Source organism: Ananas comosus, linkage group 15, assembly GCF_001540865.1.
Source record: "Ananas comosus cultivar F153 linkage group 15, ASM154086v1, whole genome shotgun sequence".
In the NCBI taxonomy this organism is placed as follows: domain Eukaryota; kingdom Viridiplantae; phylum Streptophyta; class Magnoliopsida; order Poales; family Bromeliaceae; genus Ananas; species Ananas comosus.
This window is the reverse complement of record NC_033635.1, coordinates 1,608,506-1,632,454: the sequence shown is the minus strand read 5'-3', so window position 1 is coordinate 1,632,454 and position 23,949 is coordinate 1,608,506. Positions and strand designations below refer to the sequence as shown.

At 44.3% G+C, this 23,949-nt stretch overlaps 5 protein-coding genes across 7 annotated transcripts; 1 reads left to right on the top strand and 4 right to left on the bottom strand.

Moving 5' to 3' along the window:
* On the bottom strand, window positions 108-3,275 carry LOC109721026 (2-carboxy-1,4-naphthoquinone phytyltransferase, chloroplastic). Of its 3 annotated transcripts, none has more exons than XM_020248425.1 (10): window positions 2,841-3,275; window positions 2,180-2,283; window positions 1,950-2,021; window positions 1,723-1,864; window positions 1,316-1,431; window positions 1,137-1,149; window positions 1,009-1,047; window positions 793-903; window positions 651-716; window positions 108-571 (listed from the first exon to the last, which is right to left on the bottom strand). In XM_020248425.1, the coding sequence occupies exons 1-10, from the start codon at window positions 3,090-3,092 to the stop codon at window positions 461-463; spliced, it is 1,026 nt and encodes a 341-aa protein (XP_020104014.1). In that variant the 5' UTR covers window positions 3,093-3,275; the 3' UTR covers window positions 108-460. The 3 variants fall into 3 exon arrangements, with proteins under 3 accessions (XP_020104014.1, XP_020104012.1, XP_020104013.1); XM_020248423.1 differs by having other exon boundaries at window positions 1,137-1,236; window positions 2,841-3,272; XM_020248424.1 differs by having other exon boundaries at window positions 1,137-1,236; window positions 1,723-1,861; window positions 2,841-3,270.
* Window positions 3,514-6,952, bottom strand: LOC109721029 (ras-related protein Rab11D-like). Its single transcript, XM_020248428.1, has 2 exons — window positions 6,554-6,952; window positions 3,514-4,221 (listed from the first exon to the last, which is right to left on the bottom strand). The coding sequence occupies exons 1-2, from the start codon at window positions 6,757-6,759 to the stop codon at window positions 3,777-3,779; spliced, it is 651 nt and encodes a 216-aa protein (XP_020104017.1). The 5' UTR covers window positions 6,760-6,952; the 3' UTR covers window positions 3,514-3,776.
* On the bottom strand, window positions 8,690-10,083 carry LOC109721028 (small heat shock protein, chloroplastic-like). The gene is made up of 2 exons (XM_020248427.1): window positions 9,645-10,083; window positions 8,690-9,571 (listed from the first exon to the last, which is right to left on the bottom strand). The coding sequence occupies exons 1-2, from the start codon at window positions 9,883-9,885 to the stop codon at window positions 9,078-9,080; spliced, it is 735 nt and encodes a 244-aa protein (XP_020104016.1). The 5' UTR covers window positions 9,886-10,083; the 3' UTR covers window positions 8,690-9,077.
* On the bottom strand, window positions 11,077-15,486 carry LOC109721025 (phospho-2-dehydro-3-deoxyheptonate aldolase 2, chloroplastic-like). Its single transcript, XM_020248422.1, has 5 exons — window positions 14,836-15,486; window positions 14,458-14,735; window positions 14,091-14,367; window positions 13,758-14,003; window positions 11,077-11,597 (listed from the first exon to the last, which is right to left on the bottom strand). The coding sequence occupies exons 1-5, from the start codon at window positions 15,385-15,387 to the stop codon at window positions 11,313-11,315; spliced, it is 1,638 nt and encodes a 545-aa protein (XP_020104011.1). The 5' UTR covers window positions 15,388-15,486; the 3' UTR covers window positions 11,077-11,312.
* On the top strand, window positions 22,772-23,903 carry LOC109721024 (protein EXORDIUM-like 1). The gene has a single exon (XM_020248421.1). It carries the CDS (start codon window positions 22,786-22,788, stop codon window positions 23,758-23,760), a length of 975 nt encoding a protein of 324 aa, XP_020104010.1. The 5' UTR covers window positions 22,772-22,785; the 3' UTR covers window positions 23,761-23,903.

The following is a 23,949-nucleotide window of genomic DNA, read 5'->3' as shown; positions in this document are numbered from 1 at the left end:
TCGAACGAAGAGAAATGCTGTGAAACTTCGCCAACTTAAATCATGTGAAATTGATTCGAGGTGCTAGCACATGGAGTCTTGAACTTAAATGAAGTTCACATGTCACGGATGCACCGAAAAAAGCCGATGAAATTTGGGTATTGAAGATGCCTTCTATGTTGTATACAAGATAGCTATTTCCGACAGGGACTTTTTCTATGCTTTGTTATGCTTCTTGAATTACAAGATCAATCTTTGTGTCGCAAAACATATACATATACAAATCTTAAGCATGATGAAAACTCCAAACGTGTAATCAAAGAGATGAACCCCACATGAAAACTCCAAACGTATAATCAAAGAGATGAACCCCACAAGCATCCGATAATTGGTTGAAGAACTTACGAGAATTGAAGAAGAGCTGATAGAGAAGAAGATGGTTAAATCTGTTTCATGAGTAGCTGTTCCATCCTTTCACCTGTCACCCTGTTATTCCCCTTCTACCTAAGAAAAACCCAAAAGCTAATGCAGCTCCAAATATAGCATGCAACCGCACACAGTAGTATTTAGCCATGAAGATCTTGATATTATCCTGCGAGTGAAAATATAATCTAGATAAGTATACATTGCATTGTTAGAGAGATAAAGAGGCATAAAAGAATAATTCTTACATTGTGATTTTGTTCAACAAAGTCGGCAACCAGTTTTCCCATTGGAGCAGTTAGAGCACAGAGGAACTGAAAAGCATCAATTAAGTAAATATAGGAGAACAAAGAAAGACACTTTATAACAATATAAATTAAAGGTGCTTACAACACATGTTGATGGTAGAGCTTTGGATAAGCCAAAAACCAGCAAGAGAACATAAAGTGACGTTACTCCAAACTTCACTATTCTTGAGCCTGCTTCAGTGCCAATTCTCACCTGTATGCATTTGGAAACCCATTGTTCTCAACTGCCTCTAAATGAGAAACAGATATAAAAGTACAATAAAGCATATTTCATAGATCTTATGCAAAGAAAAAATACCAGGGGAGACATTTTCCCAACAGCTAGATCTCCATCAATCTATATGTTTGTAGTAGTGATCAGCTGACACCAGTTCTACCCGAAATTAAAGGAGAATGAGTACATAATTAAGGATGGGGAAAAACAACCTGATGAAAATGGCTGCAGAAAAGAATCAGGGTGGTTGTTAAACCAACAAGGACAGATGCACTAAGAACTGTTCTGGTTAAAGGAAGAAGACCTGTTCCACTGAAAAATTATAATTTGATTCAATAAGATAGAGCATGCAGTATAATGAGCTTGAGAAAGTATATGCTATATTAAGTACCTCAATAAATTTTTGCTGCTATTGGAGAAATAGAATGCTGTAGTCGCAAAGGGACCAAATGCAGCAAAGCATAATGGTTCCCCGAGTCCTTGATAGCTTAATCGGAATGGAGGGCACTGAGCGAAAATGCAGCACTGATTAGCCAACACTTTTTACTGATCAAATATGAATTTATAAAGAAAGATAACAAAAAGGCTCCAAATGCTAATCATATGGGGGGGGAAATAAAAATAGAATTTCAATGTAGCATTCCAATTTTTTTTTTTTCACCAAATTCAGTTATAACAATATCAGGTGATCAGTGGAATTATGAAGGATAAGAGCAAGCATATATAATATTCGTAACCAGCATAGCAAGATGGCAACAAAACTTCAACAACTTCTAATAGCTATCAGAGAAAACTTACCTGATAAACATAACCACAAATAATTGCATAAGTTATTAACAAAAGGAAGCGGGTGTCTCTGGCTTCAGCAAATGCCCAGACTATCCCCATAAAGCCGAGCGCAAGACAAATATAGGCAGCAATTTGGGTCACTGTTCGACTTCTCCACAAGCATAATACAACCTCCGTTACTGTTTGATAAATCAAGACTATCAATGTCTACACAAGTTGGGTAGAAATTCAAGTACCTCCCAATGATGTTGACTACTGATTCCTTTTTGTCTCTATCTGCCCCAGTATCAAAGTCATAAACATCATTGCTACAAATTGACAAAAATAAAGTCAATCCTCTACCTCAGGATGCTAAAAGGCATCAATAATTCTTACAAGAAGAACACAGAAAGATAAAAAGCTGAACATTATTCATCTTTCTAATGTGTTCTCAGAGAAGCATTTTTAGGTGCCATACTGAGGTCACCTCAGATTGAGCCAAGTAATGACAAGAGCAGATGCAGCTAAGAGCACGAGGTAGCGCTTGCCGAAGAATAAGCCTGTTTGGAGATAAGCTGCGGCAGAGCCAACCTGTCATTGGACAATACAGAACTGTTCGATATTTCAAAATTGGCAAATTCTAACTCAATCATCAAAATTCTTGGATAAAATTAACGATATAGAAGGCGATGTTTGTATAAGATTGAAGAACGATATAAAGATTGAAGAACTACGAACGGTCCAGCCGCATAGATGCATCTGTTGGTGACAGAATAACTATTGCAGCTTAACTTAGAACTATAAATTCTTCTACACGCTAATTCATATCCAATTTTGAAGTGAATAGCATAAGTTTAACTAGTTGAAATAATTCCTTCATCAAACATTTCCTCAAGCATTCATTATACGAAGATAATTGGCATGTACAAAGAATCCCAGTGACATCTGCACATCTTAGAGTCTATCACTCTATAACTAATTCTCCTGTTTCTTTTCTTAATTCAAATGGGTAAGTTTACAATTTCATGTACCTGATTCTTCAAAAGCTTAGTTTCATCATCAAAATCTACGTTTTCAGAGGAGCTCCAAACACCCATCACCACAAAGCACATATTTTAGAGAAAGGATTGAACATTGGCGGAACTCACAGTGAGGGGAACCAAGGCGACGGAGTAGATGGGCAACTTCGCGGCTCGCCACAACAGCGTCGCCCTCGAGATCTCCTCGTCGGCAGCGCCGAGGCCTTTCGACGAACACCTCGTAAGCGGAAGGGGAGAGCGGGGTCTCCCCACGGCGCTGCCCCTTCCCAGCGGAGGAGAGGAGAGGATACGGGGGAAGAGGAGAGGGTGAGAGGGTTTAGAGAGTAGAAGAGGGGTTGGGGGAGTGAGAATGGACGCCATTGTCGGGTGTTATATGAAGCACTCCATGGATTCCTTAGGGTTCTCGCTCGTGAGAGGTTACTCTCAGCAATGGCGCTTTCGTGTTCTACTTTTTAGTGGGTGGACAAAGTCGAGTCGTTCGGATAGGAGGAGGGTAACCGTAACCGGTCTACGGCTGACGCGGTGAACCCAGCCTCGCGAATCGTAAAGTGTTTCCGCACACTCCAACTGAAGTTTAACGCCTCATTTTTATTTTATTTGATGTAATCACAATTACCCAACAAGTTATCACACAAATGACGAGAGATTCAGCTTTTGTCTTACAAAGTATAAGATATTGTCTCTAATTTGAAGATTCAAAGTGATGACCAGCATCTTTATTATTCAATATCCTTGCCAACAAAAGGATCATAAACAATTCTAAAAGTTAAGAGTTTTAGTGTGAGAAAAGTAAGTGATACATCACGTATTCCAAGTCGAATGTAATTATTCTCACATAATATAACACAAAAAAGGCACCTCTAGTTAAGATTTATCTCGTCATGTCAAACCAGCGAAATTCTGAATCAACTATCTCCAGATTCTCTAGTGCACTAACCAACCCGTAGGATATACAGCCAATACAAAAGTCTCGGAATGATTCCAACATACAAAACTCCAATTCGAAATCAATTTCTCAAAACCCTAGGAATAAAAAGAAAAAAATTACGAAGCTTGACAGCAGGTCTTACTACTGGTTTGGACCTCCTGCCCCGGCCCAGGAACTACGATCTTCGTCCCCGAGAGCGCTGGCGCATTGGCACTCGCTCGAGGGTCAGAAGATAAATTCCTCCTGTTGACGATGTTGAAGATCTCGGTCAAGACAGTTTGGAAGGCGGTCTCGACGTTGGTGGCCTCGAGCGCCGATGTCTCAAGGAAGAAGAGTCCCTCCTTCTGGGCGAACTCACGGGCGTCCTCCGTGGCCACAGCCCGCTGGTCCTCAAGGTCGCTCTTGTTGCCGACCAGCATGATCACGATGTTCTTGTCAGCGTGGCTGCGCAGCTCATCCAGCCACCGTGGGATGTGGTCAAAGCTCTGGCGCTTGGTTATGTCGTACACCAGAAGGGCCCCAACTGCGCCTCGGTAATAGGCACTCGTTACAGCCCTGTACCTGTAGCAGGAAGAGAGTACATAAGAAATTTCAGAAGACGATCATAGCATATTATGACAGCCCAATATCAGTTAGCAGAGAGGGAGTTTTCTTTTTTAATTGAGAAAAAGATAGCATGCTATCCGTTTCGTTTATTTTTTTTTAAAAAATAAACATAACTAGAAATGTGAGGTAATTAAGCTCTGAACTACCTCGGGAACCAACCTTTAAGCCCTTTGCCACATATACTAGGGACAATCGGGTAGTAGGGAGAGAGTTTATAAGAGATTTTGCACAGGTATGAAAAGACATTAATAGCCAAGCAAAGAATAAGAAAATTTTGCCATCTCTTCGCATTTAAAAAGCACCGAAAAAGTTGGGAGACAATAATTTAACTTTTCTGCAACCAGCTAGGATAATATGAAGTTGAAACAATAGAACAATGTCGAGAAGCTTTTACGAGGTAATTGAAACTATATATATCATAAAAGGATAAACATAGCAGTAGATAACATGGCTGTAATGCAAGAAGATACACTTCGTGACTCTACAAAAAACAAATGGCAATCTTTAATATGAATAGAGAAAACAAGCTTCTTATCCTTAGACATAATGCACCATAACCTTCCATAGTAATTCTTTACACGTAGGAAGGGAACTTTATAAAAGCAGATTGCTTTGACAATGCAGAAATTTCAGGCTAACCTCTGCCAGTGTAATGCATCTCTATGACCATATCCTAATGTTAATAGAAGTTCCGTGAAGTTTTCATAAAATCAGACATGAAATTCTTTTAATTTTGCCTATCACATGTGAGAATGAGAAAGTTCCAAGCTTTCATTCATTCCTTTCATGAATATCAGTTGAGGTTTGAAAGGAAAAAACTAAAATAAGACAGGTATATCTTCATATCCAAACCCTTTACAGCACCTTCACTAGTCATTAATTTGCCCAAATAATGGCATTCTACATAATGTAATACCCACAAACCAGGATAGCAAGTTCTATGGGATGAATGTTCGGTGAATGCAGGTACAGAAACCATAAAAGAAAAGAACTCATTCAAATAAAACGAATTATAATTGTAGAAGTCACAAAAAAAGATAATAATAAGGTCTGCATAAGAATTAATCCCATAGGATTGTATAATTCGTCCTTGAGAACAGAATAAGACTATAACAGTTTAATTAGAAGTTTGGAGTGAAGCAGTTTTTATCCACTAAAAAACTGGAACTGATAAACAGTTGCTTCCATGTGAGACATGATTATCTACAAGCTGAAGTTCCTAGAAGGCACAAGTGGCATGAATGAACAATAAGAGCTTTTTATTGTATATTAGGAATGTCACTGTCACCCTCTGAAATACATAGGTATAAGCATTATGTCAATTAATAGAAGATTTCATCACAACTCATCCTGAAAATTTGTTTGTTTTCGGTTATGAAAAAAACAGCAAACAATCAATCTATCAAACTACACATCTCTATATTGTTGATATCCACGTTCTCTAATGTCCCTATAAATCCAGCAGTAGATCAACACCTTCAATTCCAGGAGAAACAAGACTTCTAATAAACTAACACACAACTGCAATAATTTTCTCTCCAGATTCAACAACTTTTTGGTTAGGCGATACTCCACGAAGACAATCATATGCTGCAAACTAGCTAGCCAGTCAAGCCTATTCAGCCCAAACCACTTTGCTACAGAAAATTTTGATGCTACATCGATGCTTAACAAAATTTTCTAATGGGATCATTTCTTACTGCTATACTATGGGGTGCTCTTGTTGTAAGTACGGGGCCTTCCCCAATTTATTAGGGTAAAAAACAATTATATGCCTAATATACTAGCACATCAAGTACAATATATGCGATGCGTCATAGAGTATATTTGCTCATGTAGTTTCTAGTTCTAAATTTACTCATCTATACAAAACTGACATAGCTATCATATTGTAAATCACCTAGTTCAAAATCATCACCAAAGCATTTCCCAAAAACATCTACAAGTGCAGCACGAAATGGCAAATCTGAGCGCATACAGTTTGAAAGCACAGCTAAATTTCTAGATACAACAAGGCAATAGCATAATTCTAAATTCTATAATAGTGAGCGAGTTTATGTCCAGATAACTATTTATTAATCCGAACAAATTTTAGTTATCACTCTACTACTGTATAATCACCGAGCAACTCAACTCAACAGTGCTAAAATCTGATCAACAGCCAATTCAAACGTACACATATAAAACCCTAGGGATCTCAAAAAGCCCCGATCCGACCTCGGAATCGAGAATCCGAAGCACTGATCGAATCGGGGAAACTGGAAAGGTTAGGGTTTCGACTCCGCACCTCTCCTGTCCCGCGGTGTCCCAGATCTGGGCCTTGATGCGCTTCTGCTGGATCTGGAGGGTCCGGGTCTGGAACTCGACCCCGATGGTAGCCTTGGAGTCGAGGCTAAACTCGTTGCGGGCGAATCGGGCCAGGATCTGCGACTTCCCCACGGCGGAGTCGCCGATGAGCACCACCTTGAACACGTAGTCGATCTTCTCCGCCATGGCGGCCGAGCTCGCGAAGCTTCGAGGTGCGGAGGTGGGAGACGTAGGAGTTGTCGCGGAAAGGGAGTGAGGCGAGGGTAGGGTTTTTAAAAGGTAGAAGACGACCACCGTCGTCTTCGACGCCAAAGAGAGAGAGAGAGAGAGAGAGCGAGAGAGCGAGAGTAAAGAGTGGATTGGGCGAAGTGGAAAATTTACGAAAATGGCCTTACTGGTTGATCACGAGTTTGCTCGTTGTACTGCGAATTCGAGCGAAGGTAAGCCCATAAAGTTTAATTTTCATAAATTATTTCTATAAAAATTTTAAATTTTCAGATATGCCTTTTTGATGTATTAGCGCTAGATAACTGTAACAAAATTATTTATATTTTTAATTTTGTCATTACAAATATATTTTTTTAAAAATTATAACTGTATAACATAAGAGAGATAAAAATATCAAAAATTAATCAAAGTAAAGTATTTAATCTATGGTTAACTAAATTTTTCTAACGAATTTTAACGGTAAGTACATATTTAAAAAAATTAAAATTTTTGCAGAGATAATTTATAAAAATTGAACTTTATACGGATATATTTGTAATTTATTATGTTTGTAAGGATCTGCATGTAATTATTTTTTTTTTCAAAAGGATAGTGTAACACACCGCCGTTCCTTTTTTTAAAAATAAATTTAATTAAAGATATAAAATAATTAATTTTTAAATTTAAAAACTCAAATAACAACCATTACACTCTTTGTTACTAACGTTTAAAAGTATGAACGGTAATTTTATAAAAGTATTTTTATTGTATAAGAATTTCTTTTTCTTTCTTTTCTGTTCCAACAAAAAAAAATATAGCCATAGTTAAATATTTCTAATTTGTACAATATATTCAAAAATATATTGATATAAAATTTTTATAATATCAAAACTTGAATATTATTTTATTAAATAATACTACAGTTCATAATATGAAATGAAATAGATACATTGTCTTACAATATTTGGGATCACTTAATCTTAATCATTTCTTATATAGATTTTATAGATTATATCGTATGAGAATTGCACTTAATCCTCTCAAAAAAGGTATACATTAAAACTAATCTTAAATTATTTTCTACAAAGTGGACATATTGGATAACACACCAAATCCCAATAGACTTGTCTTCTTAGACGAGAGTATTTTGGCGATTCTTAGGGGCATTTTTGTAATTGGACAGGTATGTGAGCGTGGGTTTTAAAATTTAAAATTGGTAGGGAGCCTAGTAATACGTGGGTTCACTACGTATGTAGAGCGCACCTACCGTAGTATATAACAGTTTCTTATTAGTGTGAAGATATTTTTTGTTCCTTCAATAAAGGGTGAAATTAGTGGGTGGATTTGGTCCACCATATTTAATTATTAAAGAAAATTTGAAACTATAAAAGTTTAAAAAATATAAATAAGTTTATTTTACCTAAATTATGAAATAAATTATTGAAAAATTTTAAAAATATGATAGCAACGCATCAATAATTTTATAAGACGCTAACGTTGAGCTTGGAATTTACATGTGGAAAGATCGAATCACTTTTTTTTGTAAACATTTTACGTATAAAAAATTATTTGAAATATTTTTTCCTCATGGAGAGCATTTCGAAAGTATTGTAATAATAATGCTCAGAATAAAACATTGAATGGCTTGAATGTCTTCTAACGCTTAAAACATGACTATAGAGAAACATTGTAAAATAATTTGTTCCAAAATTCAAATTAGAGCCCTAAATATGAAATTCTCATGTTTCCAATGACATTCCATCAGGCTTTCATTTTAAATTTTGTTTACTTTGGTTCTTGTAATCTTACTTAAAGATACTAATTTGACGGAAAAAATTATTTCTTAATAAAATTACTCAGATCAACTGCTTTCGTTGAAACTTGCTACTAATTTAAACACTGCTTCATGTTGCCGTAACCAAACCTCCTTGTTCAATTCCAACTAAAATAAATACAGCAATCCGAACAACGAAATAATAAGGCTGCATTCCCAAATTACTACCATCTTACAAAATCTTAAAAAAAAAAAAAAAAAAAAAAAAAAAAAAAAAAAAACTGGTATTACTTTTAGATGCAATCACAAGGAGGAGCAGAGCACTAACATCAAGAGACATTATAAATTCAAAAACTTCCCTCCATTTTGACCCCTCTTGTAACCTTGAAGGTAGAACTACAATAGAAAAGAGAAACGGAGGCTAACATTCGTGTTTATTTTACGTGAAACCAAACAGACCCTGCACTACACAGCAGACTAGGCGACAGAAGAGGCAGGCGACGCCGCTGTGTAACGTAATTGGTCAGTGGATGGGCACCTCCTTGACAGCGGCGAGCTCGTCCGCCGCGGCCTTGGGCACCACCACCCTCAGCAACCCGTTCTTCATCTCCGCCCTGATCTCCTCCAATTTGTACCCCTTCGCCGGCAGCTCTACCCGCCCGCCGAACCTCCTCCGCCGCCGCGGCCTCTTCCCCTTTCCCTCCCCCTCCGCTGCCGCCTCCCCTGTCGCCCCGTCTCCTCCTTCGCGTTCCCCCTCGTCCTCCTCCTCCTCCTCCTCCTCCTCCTCTCCCTGGATCACGAGCATGTTTCCCTCCACCCACACCTTCACGTCCTCCTTCCCCAGCCCCGGCATCTCCACCTTTACGTACAGCGCCTTCTCGTCCTCCCTCGCATCCCACCCCCTCCTCAATCCCCCTCCTCCGCCGCCGCCCCTCGTGAACGGGACGTCCAGGAACTGGTCCGCGAGGCTCAGCATCTGGCTCAGGGCTCGCCCCGGGTTGAACGGATCCCACGGATCTGGAATCGAGAGATTCGAGATTTTATCAGGCGGGATCGGGCGAGGGCGATGGGATAAAGAAGGAAAGAGTACCTGAGAAGAAGGTGGGGAGGAGATCGCCGGCGCGGGCGCGGGCGCGGCGGGGAGCGGGGGAGGCGGCGGAGCGGCGGCGCTGGGGAGCGGGGGCGGGGCGGCGGCCGACGTCGACGCTCGTCTCCTGGCCCGCATCGGCGGCGAAGGATCGAGAGGAGGAGGCGGCGGCGGCGGAGAGGCGGAGGGCGTGGAGGAAAGTGGAGACGGGGTGAGCCCGCCTCGAGATGATCATCGCGGCCATTGCTAGGGGAAGCTCGGGAGTTTCGATTACTGGGTTTCGGTGAGGAAGAAGAGGATGGGTCTCTTCATATTGGAGGAGAAAAAAAAAAGGGGGTGCTTTTAACTGTTTCGGAGCCTCGTAGGGGGGAGAAGGCGCGAGAAGGATGCAGACGCTTCTGGAGCGGCGGGAGCGCTCTACAGCATTCTGTGGTGAAAGTCGTACGTGGCGCGCCGACGACACGCGCAACCANTCGCGAGGGCGGCGAGGTCTTCGCAGACGTAGGAAGAGCGCGGAAGAGGGGGGATGCTCCGAGGCTTTGTCAATTTTCGTGGGGGAAAAAAAAAAGAGGAGGTTATACTTCTCTGGGTAGGAGAAGAAGGAGTGGCTTTGGGTCATTAGCTTTGAGGGCTCGAAGGGGATCGTTACCGGCGCTACTAGTAGAGCTCCGCCCGAGTGGGGCAGAGGTGAAAGGAGGTGCGGGAGGCGGAGAGGCTACAGCATTCTGTGGTGAAAGTCGTACGTGGCGCGCCGACGACACGCGCAACCATCGCCGTCCGATCTCCCGAGCTCACGAGCCCGTTAATCCAAGGCGTCCAAAATTGTTTTATTCACAAAGCAATGTTTGCTCTGTACGGAGCAATATTCACGTTTTTACTTTTTAATCGTTTCTAGAACCGAAAAGTAACTGCGCATATCATCCCATCACTAATCAACAAATAAACAACCACTCCGATCCTTACTGCAATTTTACTGATAAAAAAAAGGCCGGAAGTTCAAATTCCGACTGGAACCTTCACAACAACAACAACAACAACAACAACAACAACAACAACAAAGGGACAAACGAATTCTCATTTCCAACTTCTCGAGATCTGAAAAGGTATTTGAAAGTAAGGAGCCTGCAAGCAAGTACCCTAAAAAAACACTAAAAAACTAAAAAAACAAACATAATTAAATGTTGATGCAATAGATAATTGATGGCTAGCAACCTTTACAGCTGCTATTGTACTGATAAGTATTCTGATAAGTATTGGCAGAAGAGACGCAACAAACCTACTCGAATGATATTCAGAATTAGTTTATTTGTTTTGTCAAAACTCATAACCCCGTGAGTTTCACTGCCATTGGCTAAAACGTAGGTGCAACCACAAAGACCGTTGAGAAAGCGACCTCACGTGAGACTAAAGGCTGCTAGGAAAGCAAGAGAGAAACTTGCGAAATGAAACTCTTCGTATTAAGCCAAGATATATCCAATTCAAAAGTAGCCTTTTCTTTGTCTTTATTCTCTTCTTCAGCACCAAGACCCAACCACAGTTGGGGACGGCACCGATACATAATAAGTATGATACATTCCGAACACATAAGAGCTCAGATATAATTTTATAGCAACAGCACCCAGCCACCCATCAACAAATGGATCTAAAAGCATGTAATTCCATCTCCACCTTTCAGAAAGATAAGGGGGGAAGAGAGCTCAAGAAGTTGGGGGTTTGCGGTGAGTTGATCCTTCTCTTTCGGAGCCTCTCTGCAATGATGAAGGCCAGCTCGAGAGATTGAGAAGCATTGAGCCTTGGGTCACAGTGCGTGTGGTAGCGTGAGCTCAGGTCGTCAAAGGTCACGGTCCGGGACCCACCAATGCACTCTGTCACGTTCTGCCCGGTCATCTCCAGGTGCACCCCTCCTGGGTGGCTTCCTTCTTGCTCGTGGACATCAAAGAATGCTCGTACCTCGGCCTGTTTGAAACAAGGGCGAGAATGTGTGTTACTGGGAGTTGGAGTTTCAAGGTTAAAGGGAGCTTGATTTTTATCAAGCTCGTTGCAGAAATATTTAGTACAGCAGAGAATTGTAGTTCATACTAAGATGCATCATCACCGCCACATGAACAAAATGACCATTAAATTACCATTAACACTGTCGAAATATTTCCCTTTGAACTATATAGCCTAAAATCTTTCAAATCCATTCTTTCTGCGTTCCAATTGAATTTAGACGCAAGTGCAGGTTCACCTCCAGTGAATCACCATTACCAACACTACTAGACGTGCCAATAGGTATAGAAACCCAAAAATTATTTTCACTCAGTCAAGTGCAAAAAAATAAATAAATCGTAGATGAAACTTATTTTCTAGCTGATTGCATGTGTGCAAAACTTTAGATATCGAGTATTGAAAGTACAGTTCTAGTATTGGTTTTTTGTCTCTTTCCAAAGATAAGAGTTGGGTTTTTTTTTTGTGTGTATGCGTTATTCCATGGCCAAGACAGTCTAATTTTAGTTCATACAATAGATTTCGCTATTTGTTGGTAGTTTCTACTTTTAGTTTTCGAAGTACCGAAACTATACTGCCCAATGGGCATCCCATATCACAACCATGAAGCACAATTAACACCTCAAAACTATTTGTAGTGTGAAAAGCTAATTTTGACCCTTTTTTAAAAAAAAATGCTGTTTGTGGATCAGAAACACACACCAAAATAAATGGGTCTTAATCACTGACAAAGACGCCAATCTAGCATATAACTGTAGGCATTAGGCGGGCCAATCAAGTCTGACAAACGAAAGTATGAATTTAACATCTAACAAAATATGACTCGGCCAACTCTATGATTCATCAATAAGCAGATATTTCGCCCACCAAACTCGTTTTAAATTGTTGAACACTGAACCATCACCACCCTTACCAACATCTAGAGAAAAACAAACCAATCATCACCACCCTTACCAACACCTAGAGAAAAACAAACCAATAACTTTAGCCGTTTCCTACAACTTGGTATGGATGCTTCCAAAGCAAGCAAGGTGTGATTAACCTATTCTCCTTTGGTGATTATTCAAGTGTGTAATGCCTTGAAAAAAAGATGAAAGAAGTGTCCCTATCGTATCTCCTTTTATTTGCTAACTTTGCCTTCAGCCCTACTTGCAGAGCAATCAAACACTGAAATGGGAGTACAACCTTATTTCATAGACAAACTAGTATTTCCACTGCGCAAAGATTGGAAGATCAATGCCACATATTAATTACATGACAAAGAGTGATGTTTGTTCTACAATTATCTAACTACCATAAGACGTCCGATTGCTACAAGGGTTTTCACCTCTCACTGATGGTTCTGTGGAAATTAGCTACGAAAGCCTTATTATATTAACAATGGTGTATCTCCTACTCTTTAGTCTCTTCTTCTGTATCAGCGTGATGTGCATTAGGCAGAAGCATTTAAGATCTTAACAAAAGAGTCAGATGTCCCACAAAAGTTGAAATAGTTTTGTCATGGAAACAAAGGCCCCACTACCACCAGGCCAAGCAATGGGCATGGTGGACTAGAGATGCTGTGCTCTTTGTGGTCCTCATTTGGGACCTTGAGGAAATGTCGGATCCATCAATAAATCCCTACTATTACGAACTAGAAATAAATCAGAAAGAGACTCACCAACCTCTAATCCCGACCAGTCAACTTAACAGGTAGTGAGTGGTGGTGCACTTCATAATTGACTTGAAATTTCACCTAGATGGATGTTCTCAGTATCAAAATTTAACCCAGATTGATTACTATTTTGGCTTCTTCCGTTCCCCTCAATAAATTAGATCTATTTCTTGAGGCATGCTCTATTTCTTAGCAACTCCTAAAACTTCTCTTCATTTCATTATTTTAACTCTGAGATTGAAGTCAAGTAACACACAAATTCTAGGGAATGCCATCGATCAAGAAACCAACATCAGATATTCACTACGAATCTCCTTTACATATCTCCTCAACTATGATATCATTTTGCATAGAAGTTTCATTTTAAAGAAACCTGTTATGCGGTGAATTAGGAAACAGAAAAATTCAAATAATGCTACAGTATAAGCAACTAAAAGAAACCTACGGTGAAAGAAGAGTAGAGCATAATATACCAGGATGGAATCGAAGGGACGAGTCTTGAGTCCGCAGGGGGCTTTGATGGTGTTGCCGTGCATCGGGTCGCTGACCCAGGTCACAATCTGGCCCGCACCACGCACTGCCCGGATAAGGTGAGGCAGCTTCACCCGCATGTTCTCTGCACCCATTCTAGTGATGATGGTGATCCTCCCCGGCTTGTTCTGCGGGTTCAGAATCTCTATCAGCTTCACTAGCTCCTTTGGGTCCATCTTATCACTCACCTACATCAGACACAATGCATCAAACAATAAGTACTATAAAGAACCAAATATAGCATAACCGGTCAAGTTCAGAGGAGTTATAGGAACCTTGATGCCGAGGGGATTGGCTACACCGCGGAGGAACTCAACATGGGCACCGTCTAACTGGCGAGTGCGCTCGCCGACCCAGAGGAAGTGGGCGGAGCAGTCGTAGAAGAGACCAGAGGTGGAGTCCTCGCGGGTGAGTGCCTGCTCATAAGGAAGAAGCAGGCACTCGTGCGAGGTCGAGAACTCGGTCGTCGTCATGATCGGGTGGTCCACCGTCAATCCAGCCGCTGCCATGAACCCCAACGCCTCGTCCACCCGGTGCGCCAGTTCACGGTACCTGCGGAACACCCACAACCTCACACCATCAATCTCACCTTCTCCCATCTAATTTCCCCTTGGGCATGAAAAACCCTAGAAGATGGCTAACCTGTCTCCTTGCTCGCTGTGCTCGGTGAAGTCGAGGTTCCACTGCGTCACGCGCTGCATCGCCGCGTACCCTCCCGTGGCGAACGCCCTCAGGAGGTTCAGCGTCGCCGCCGATTGGCAATACGCGCGTATCATGCGCTCCGGATCCGGGATGCGGCTCTTCTCGTCGAACGCGTCGCCGTTCACATTGTCGCCTCTGTAGCTCGGGAGCTTCAACCCGTTCCTCTCCTCGAAGGGGTCCGATCTCGGCTTCGCGAACTGCCCCGCCATTCTCCCCACCTGCACTCAGATCCGACGATCCAGATCTCAGATCGAAGGGCATCGAAAATGGGATCGGGAGGAGGTTAGGGTTAGGGTTAGGATTAGGATCCGGCGGTACCTTGACGACGGGCATCTGGCCGCCGAACATGAGGACGACGCCCATCTGAAGAAGGATGCGGAAGGTGTCACGGATGTTGTTGGCGTTGAACTCCTTGAAGCTCTCCGCGCAGTCGCCGCCCTGCAGGAGGAAGGCGCGGCCGAGGGCGGCATCGGCGAGGCGCTCCTCGAGGTGGCGCGCCTCGCCGGCGAAGACGATCGGGGGGAAGCTCTCGATCGTGCGGAGCACCGACTCCAACGCCTTCTTGTCCGGGTACTCCGGGAGCTGGAGCGCCTTCTTCGCGCGCCAGCTCTCCGGCGACCACCGCCCCGGCGCCGCCGCGGCGGGTTCCTTTTTCAGCTTGTCGGCCACCGCCGGGTTCTTGGCGGGCTCCGCCGCGTGCACGGCGGAGATCGGTCGCGCGGCGACGGCGGAGGAAGACGATGGCCGGGAGTTGACGGGGAGGAAGGTGCGGAGGTTGGCGGTGCCCCCGCGGGAGGCGGCGGAGGAGAGGTGATGGTGGTGGTGGTGTGCGGCGACGGAGGAAGAAGAGGAGGAGCTCGCTAGGGCCATTCTCTTCTCTCTATCTTTCTCTCTCTTTGTTTGGGTTTTGGAGTTAAAAGTTGGAGACGTTGAGAGAGAGGATCGTCCCTGAGAGAGAGGAGAGGAGAGCGGGAATGGAATTTTATAGCGGCGGAAGGGGAGGAGAAGGGCGGGGGTTGGTGGGGTGGGGTGGTTGGGGGGAAAGAGAGCGAGGGGTGTTTCGGGGATAATGGCAAAGTTTAGGGAGTTTAATAGTAATTAATTAAAGAGTTTTTAGTTACGTACTTACGTGTTTAGTTTACTAACACTGGATCTAATTAGCAATTAGTAATTGTCGGGATCCGCCACCGTTTATCTATTAGATTACCATACTGCAATTTCCACAAATACTTCGAGATTAAAAACTTTGTTACGATTAATCTAAAGTGACCAAACAACCAAATAAATAAAAAGATGAGAGGTCTCTTTCAAAATAGATATGTAGTACGGAGACTTTTTTTGTCCGCGTCTTTAAAGAAAAAATTTTACCCCTAATTTCTATAATCTCACAATTGCAGTTTTTGAAAAATTCTAGTGTCCACACTGATGACCGTACCTAATGCATCACCTTTGAATTTAATTATTTCATATTTTTAATTAAATTTATTTTAAAAATAAATAAAATAGATGATTATTTTTTTCAAAAAAAAATTCAACCATCCACGAGAGAAGAAGGTCGAAATTTTATATTTTTCAAAATTGAATTCAAAATTAGTGATTCGCATTAAACACACATCATACTATTTGGTTCGGCAGCGTGTAAATCATAAAGTAAGTTCGTGAATTTTATGAAAATTTCTCCTAAAATAAATTGTGAAAACTTTTTTTTTTTTTTTTAAAAATAATCATGATTTTTTTTTTTTTTGGAATACAAGGGCGGGGGTAGGTAGGAGCACGTGCGGGTCATGCGTGCGGCGTGGTCGCGAGGAAGTTGAGTGGGGTTGGTGGGGGCACCGGGGCTTTTTTTGACTCGACCACATTTTCTGGTGGGGGCAGCTCCTCTGGGTGGTTGGCTGGCTTTGGAAGACGTGCCACATCGTCTTTGACTGGCCTTTTTTAAGTTTTTTTTTTTTTTATGCCGGTAAACTTACTTTAGAAAAATAAACGGTAAATAATTTGCTTAGATAAATTATTATATTTTTTATTCTCAAGCTAATGAGGTAAGGTGCTACTACAAGTTTGAATGACAATGGCGCGTCGTGGCGTGACGACCGTGTAGGCCCACGGGCCACCTACTCCAAACGCACACACAGTTCGATCCAAGACGTCCAAAAAATAGATATTTTTAATTTCTTGTTAATTGGGCCCATAATTAAACGTACCGAGTGATTTGGGCTACTCGCTGTCATGATTGAGCCATAGATCAAACTTTAAGGATGGCGCAATTTTTAGGCTGGGCCAAAAACTGACCGTTAAGAGTTTTGAATCCAATCAAGCCCTGAGCCGATGAATCAACAGCAATTGAATAATTTTTTTTTTTTTTTTTTTGAAGAAAAAGGTAGCACGCACCCGCTTCAATTCACGGAATGATGAATTGGCTACAAGGGTGGGCAGCCAGGCCCCGATAACAGAGAGAAGAGAAAAAAAAAAAAAAAAAAAAAAAAAAACAACAACAACGATTCCCACTCCTTCATAGTATCTTAAGTCTAAGTTCAAAGTCGAGAGCAACGATTCCCACTCCTTCAGTAATATCTTAAGCCAAAGGACAGCTATTTCAGGATTCGGTAGTCTATTCCTAAAAATCAGGTCATTCCTCACCTTCCAGATAGTCCACCAGCAGCCTAGCAGCTCAGTGAGTCTAGTTCTCTTCGCGATCCGATCCTTTCTATCTGACCATTTTTCCCAGACAAGTTCCACTTCGTCCCCCAGATCCTGTGCCTGTATATCGCCCACCCCTGTACAATGATAAATTTGCTGAACACGCATTGACAGAACGATGGAGTCCACAGTCTCCTCTCGCGTTCCACACAGGACGCAGGTAGGATCGTTGGTGATCCCTCTCTTGACTATGTATCACGAGTAGAGTTCTTTTCTTGAGCACTATCAGCAGAACACTTTAACCTTTAAAGGAATTTTCAGTTCCCAGATCTTGGAAATGCGAACGTTTCTCATCCCTCCGTCTGTCAGCGCCGAATAGGCCGATCTGACCGAGAACTGACCGTCAGTGTTCCATCGCCATTGGATCGTGTCCGGTCTCTGGTCGATGATGCGGGCTGAAACCCTTGTACCAGCTCAGTTAGGTTGGGTACCTGCCCTTGCGCTTGTCCAAACATCGTTCCTAGAATCCTAGTCCAGTTCCAACCCCCATCATGAAACATTCGCTAACCTTAATGTTTCTCCTCCCCGCCGCCTGAAAGGCCTCCGGAAAAGAAAGGTTCAACGTTTCTCTCCAGTCCACCTATCGCGACCAAAAATCTATAGAATGTCCGTTACCCAGCTTGTATGCCATTCCCCATTTGAAAATCGTATTAAGGCTTAGAACTCCCTTCCACCAGTTAGAGAAAGGTCTGAAGGAATTGCCTTCTCTCAAAGGTATTCTCCTTCGAATGTACAGCTCGGAATTAGCTTATTCCATTGCAGATGTGGAGCCGTGTGAAATTTCCACCACCACTTCGTCAGTAACGCTAGATTCATGTGCTACATCTAGATGCCCAGTCCCCCTTCCTTCTTACTTCTACAAACGTTTTTCCATGCAAACAAGCAGCCCTTGCGCGGGAGTTACGTCCGCCGTTCCAAAAAAATCTCTCCTAAGTGCTTCAATGCGCTTAATCACCCACCTTGGAGCTTTGAAGACCGCTAGGGAGAATAGGGGTATGTTTGTAAGAACCGCGTTGACCAAAATGAGTCTGCCCCCCCGAGAAAGAAGTTTAGCTTGCCAGCCTCCGATTTTAAGATGAAATTTTTGAATAACCCCCCTCCACGCCTCCTTAGAAGGTGGTCTGGGAGATAGGGGTAATCCCAGATATTTGGTCGGAAACACTCCCGTTCTACACTCAAGAATGTTTGCCAATCTAACTCCTTTACCAACCTCTTGGCCTAGGTAGTATAGTTCTGACTTCTCTCTGTTGATCTTCATACCTGAAGCCCATTCAAATAAATGCCATAGGAATTTAAGATTTCTCATGCACCTGCTTCTTGCCTCGCAGAAGAAGAAAGTATCGTCCGCAAATTGAATAAGGGTGACCCTGCTCGCCTCGGAAGGCCCAATGCCTATGAGGAGATTGTTGGCGATCGCCTCGTTGGTCATTCGGGTCAAGCACTCCGCCACGAGTAAGAACAAGAAGGGCGAAAGCGGATCCCCTTGCCTTACACCCCTCTTTGTTTTAATCCAATTAGTCGGTTGTCCGTTGACCAGTATTGCTACCTTCGCATGACAAACGCACAACTCTATCCAATCGCACCACTTTGCATCAAATCCCCACCAGCGAAGAATGCGAAAAAGGAAGGGCCAATAAATCCTGTCATAAGCTTTCTCGAAGTCGACTTTTACTCCCACCCCTTCCACTGACGTTTTGCAACCCCAACCGACAAGTTCCGACACGGTAACGAACGCGTCAGTGATATTTCTGCCCTTCAGGAAAGCGGATTGTGTCGGGGAAATCAGTTCCTTCATGACCAACTCTAACCGATTAGCCAACACCTTGGATAAGATTTTTTGGATCCCGTTCAGTAAACTTATGGGTCGATAGTCATTAGCACGCACCGGCCCTTCCTTCTTGGGAATAAGGCATATGAACGCATAATCGAAGGGAGCAGTGGACAACCTTCCCTCATGCATCTCTTGAAAAAGGTGAGCAATATCCTCCTTTAGGGTGTCCCAAAATGTCTGATAGAATTTTAATGGGAACCCATCTGGGCCCGGAGCCTTATCACCCCCAAGTTGAAAAACAGCCCGCTTAATCTCGTCCAGGTTGAAAGATTCGGTTAACCTCATTAGGTCCGAACCTTCCACGCGATTAGAGCGAAATAAACGACCCCAATCCCCGAAGGAAGCCGGGCTTGAGTCCTCGGGAGTGAAAAGAGCTTTGAAGGATCTATACAAGTATGATTTCTTCTCCTCTTCGGATTGATAATTACTATCGTTATCCGCGATCGGGCCAACCCAGTTAGCCCTCCGTCTACCGTTCGCCACTGCATGGTAGAATTTCGTGTTGGCATCCCCCTCTTTTAGCCAGTGTTGTTTGGCCCTGGTTCTCCACAACGATGTCTCGTCGTTAATGACCTCACTTAGCTTCGCCTTAAGTTGCACTCTTTCGGAAAATAAGGCCTGCGATAGGTCGCCGAGTTCTTCTACTTTGTCGATTTTCTGTATATCATCCATTAATTGTTTCTTGAGGTTTCTAATACTATGGAACTCTGTAGCGCACCATTCCTTGATCCTCTTCCGACAATGTCTCAGCTTTGCTGTGAAAGAAGCCGCAGCTGACTTAGTTTGTGTACCCTGAACACTCTCCTCCCACCACTCAGGTATTTTAGCAATGAACCCCTCATGATTAAGCCAGGCTTCCTCAAAGCGGAAAATCTTGTTCTTCTCCCTGGAGTTATTCCTAGCAGTAAGCAAGATAGGAAAATGATCGGAAGTAATTCTAGGTAATGCTTCGATTCTGGTTAGTGGGAAATCTTGATCCCATTCAGTGGAAATTAGAAAGCGGTCAAGCCGAGCACACGTCGGACTCGCTTGCAAGTTGGACCATGTGAACACCTGATTAGCCATGGGAGGGTCGATCAATGCGAGCTCCCTGATTAGCTCGTTGAAAAGTTTCGTGGCTCTAGTGCTCCAAATCTTACCTCTTCTCTCCTCCTGTCCCCTGGTACAGTTAAAATCCCCACAGATGATCCACTTACCCACACAAATATCCTTAAGATGTGCCAGTTCAGAGAAAAACTCTTCCTTTCCATCCCATGATGCTGGCCCATAAACATTTGTAACATAGAAATTTATCCCGCACATGGCGGAGGACAGTGCCGTAGTGATGGAATATTTCCTCACGAAAACATCAGTGCAAGAGAAGAAACGGGAGCTCCAACCTGTGATAATACCCCCTGAAGCACCCTCAGCTTCCAAAAAAACGCATTTGTTAAGCAAGGACCCTCCGAAACTCCTAAGAAATGACCCAGATACATGACTGACTTTGGACTCCTGAAGACAGACCACCGCATTGCGTAACTTCGAAACTACGGCCCTAACGGCACAACGTTTAGACGGGTCATTAAGCCCTCTAACGTTCCAGCTACATATGCTAATCATCAAACAATAATAGACCCAAAGCACCAAAAAGCAAAAACCAAAAACAGCCTCAGGCTCCCACCTACATACGATCTTTCAGAAACGAGGAGAAAAGCTTCGCCTCGTTCGGTCCCAAGCTAACCCCATAGAGGCGGCTCTTGTTGATGATCGACTTAACAGCGGATCTCAGCCCAGAAGCTTCCCCACCTTCGCGCAAATAGCTCTTCCTTGCCATCGCCTTGGTCAGTATAGATGCCCTGTTGGACATGGCCAGTCGCTTACTGGTTCTAGTCGATTTCGCCGGCGGACTATCTCCACCATTAACCAGCAAGAACGATTGTTGTGGCGACATGCCTTCCAGCTCTCCCCCCGTGTCGGGCCCGGAATGGGGAGCCGCATGAAAGCAAGGAAAGGAAGATAGTGCTTCCGAGATGTCCGCTTCGACCGTGGCGACAGTTTTCACAGGATTAGACGAGAGGGTTGAAGCGGCGCCTTGGGCGGCGATCTCCGCTCCTCCGGTCCACGAACTCGGGTCCCTGTCACATGCCTTCCGACCGGCCATCCCTCGCACCGTCGTGAGAAAGCTTGCGTCCTTAGGTAGCCTCTTGTAGATGGACTCAATCCGCGATCCGTGGGCTTCGGGCACTGGAAATTCGCTTCGCAGAGCTCGGCAGGGACTTACAGAGCCGGTCCAGATTCGAAGGCCCCTAGGCGGCCCGTTCCTCTGCCCGACCAAAAGCGGCCCAATGCCCCCAGCCCAAATGAACACCACGCCCAACATGGGCCGAGATCCGAACCCGACTGAGTACGACCCAATGTCCCGAGCCCCAGTGTACAGGCCATTTGTTACCGGCCCAGGACCCAAAGCACCCTCCCAAGCCGGTGCCATCCAGATAGTCAGAGTAATTAGTGTTGGCCCGAAAACCAACGAATAAATGAATCCCAAGGTTTGACTTGAGGCCTTAAAGACCTCGGGTTCCCCAATTCCCAAAGTAGGATCATCCTCCTCCCTAGGCAAGCCTTGAGGCAGAAGAGCAGGCTTAACCTGAAAAGATGAAGGAGGAGTTAAACACCTCGCTGGAGACCCCCTCTGCCTACGTTCCGAACTCACGTAAACCTCGAGACTTCTGCCTCCCTCAGCCTTTCTCGTAACGCGCGCTATCGTAGTCTCGATCCCCGAGCCGCCGCGACTCGTTGGAACCCAGAGCCGCCTGCCGACCGCCGCTCGGGGCCTCGCCGCCGCCCCGACTTGGTGTGCCGCCGTAGGAACTAACCGAGCCATCGTACCCCCGGAGGCCATCGAGAATCACAATGCCTACTTCTCAAATTGATGGGGTTTTATTATGGCAATAAGTGGAGGACATCGAGAATCACAATGCCTATTATTGGAACATCCTGATGCAATTGCACTGTGAGCTTAGGATGGTAGTTGATTTAAAGCTACAAAACTTATATTTGACGGGATTAATGCATTGAATTCCAAGCTATGGTTCAGCTAAATCACTCTGCCAAACTTCGTTCAATTTTTTTTTTTTTTTTAACCAGCGTACAACAACGCAAATAGCATTCCTCCGGTCGAACAAGTATTCTCTTATGAATATGAATATCTCTGTATATTCCCAACGTCAAGCATCTCGGCCCATAGTGCATGGGCTAACTATAAATTATATATGGGCCAAAACCAACCAAAACGAAGTAAACCAAAAGAAAATAGTGCATAGGGAGATAAATATGAACTAGGTTACTATGCTATTAATAGCACCAAGTCATTAGTGTTACCAAGTTTTTTGTCATTGGATTAAGAGATGTGCGGTTAGAATAATGTGGGCCCCCTAGGGTTGAGTGGGTGGTTGGTTGAATAGTCTAATCTAACGGGTGAAAATGATCAAAAGGGTAGATCTAATGGCGGAAAACTTGGTAGCACCAAGTGCTTCGTGCTATTAATAGCATAGTAGCCGGACTCGATAAATATTTGCTTTTTTTCATCTTATCTTAAGAATCCGGTTATCCATTGCACCCGTCATGGACTGCAAAGAAACAGAACATGATACTTCCCTTCCCTTCACTCCCTCTCCTTCCTCATGCAACGCCTCAATTAATATTCCCCTCATTCCCAACCCCTTTAATAACCCCACCTCCCCCCTTCCCTCTCCTCTCCACGCATGCACTCCTGCACCAGTTTTCTACACCCCTTCGAAAACATGTCCACGACCACCCTCGTCGTTCTCCTTCTCGTAAGCTTCACCACCGATCTATGCTTCGCCTCTCGAAAGCTAAACTCTCTCTACCAACCTCCTCCTACCATCTTTACCTACCACAACGGGCCTTTGCTCGAAGGCCACATACCTATATCCATTCTGTGGTACGGCGCCTTCACGCCGAACCAGAAAGCCATCGTCTCCGACTTCATCCTCTCTCTAGCTCCCGACGGTCGCGACCGCAGCCCCACGCTCCCCACCTCCGTGGCCGAGTGGTGGGAGACAGTAGACTACTACGTCCGGAAGGCCGGTAAGCGGACGACGGAGATCATACTTTCCAACCAAATCTCCGACGCGGGCTACTCTCTCGGCAAGCTTCTGAACAGAGCGCAGATGTCGGAGCTCGCGGCGCGGCTCGGCGTGATGCGCGGGGGAGCGGCGGTGGTGCTCACCGCGGCCGACGTCGCGGTCGACGGCTTCTGCACGAGCGCGTGCGGGTCCCACTCCCACTCCCACTCCCGCTCGGCGGCGCACGTGTGGGTGGGGGACTCCGCGGCGCAGTGCCCGGGGCGGTGCGCGTGGCCGTTCCACGTGGCGGACTACTACGGGCCGAGGGCCGGCCACGTGGCGGCGCTGGGGGCGCCCAACGGGGACGTGGGGGTGGACGGGATGGTGACCAACCTCGCGATCCTATTGGCCGGGGCGGTGACCAACCCGTACGGCGGCGGGTACTACGAGGGCGACGGTGGGGCCCCCGTCGAGGTCGGGGCGGCGTGCCCCGGGGCGTACGGCCGTGGGGCCTACCCCGGGTACGCCGGGGAGCTCAGGGTTGACCCGGTCAGCGGGGGGAGCTACAACGTGGTCGGGGTGAACGGGAGGAAGTATCTGGTCCCGGCGCTGTGGGACCCGGTTAGCCGGTCTTGCAAGATTCCGGTTTGAGTTTGGGTCCGTGTCGGGTTGGGTTGGCTCGGAGTGGTTCGATCCATCGAGATGGGAAAAATTGAATCGTTATAACGTAGACTCTAACCGCTACGTTTGATTGTATATGATCATAAGGAATCATTTTACTTTTTGATTCATAAGTTTTATGAAAACCGATAGAAATTATGTGATTTTTTTTATTTTATT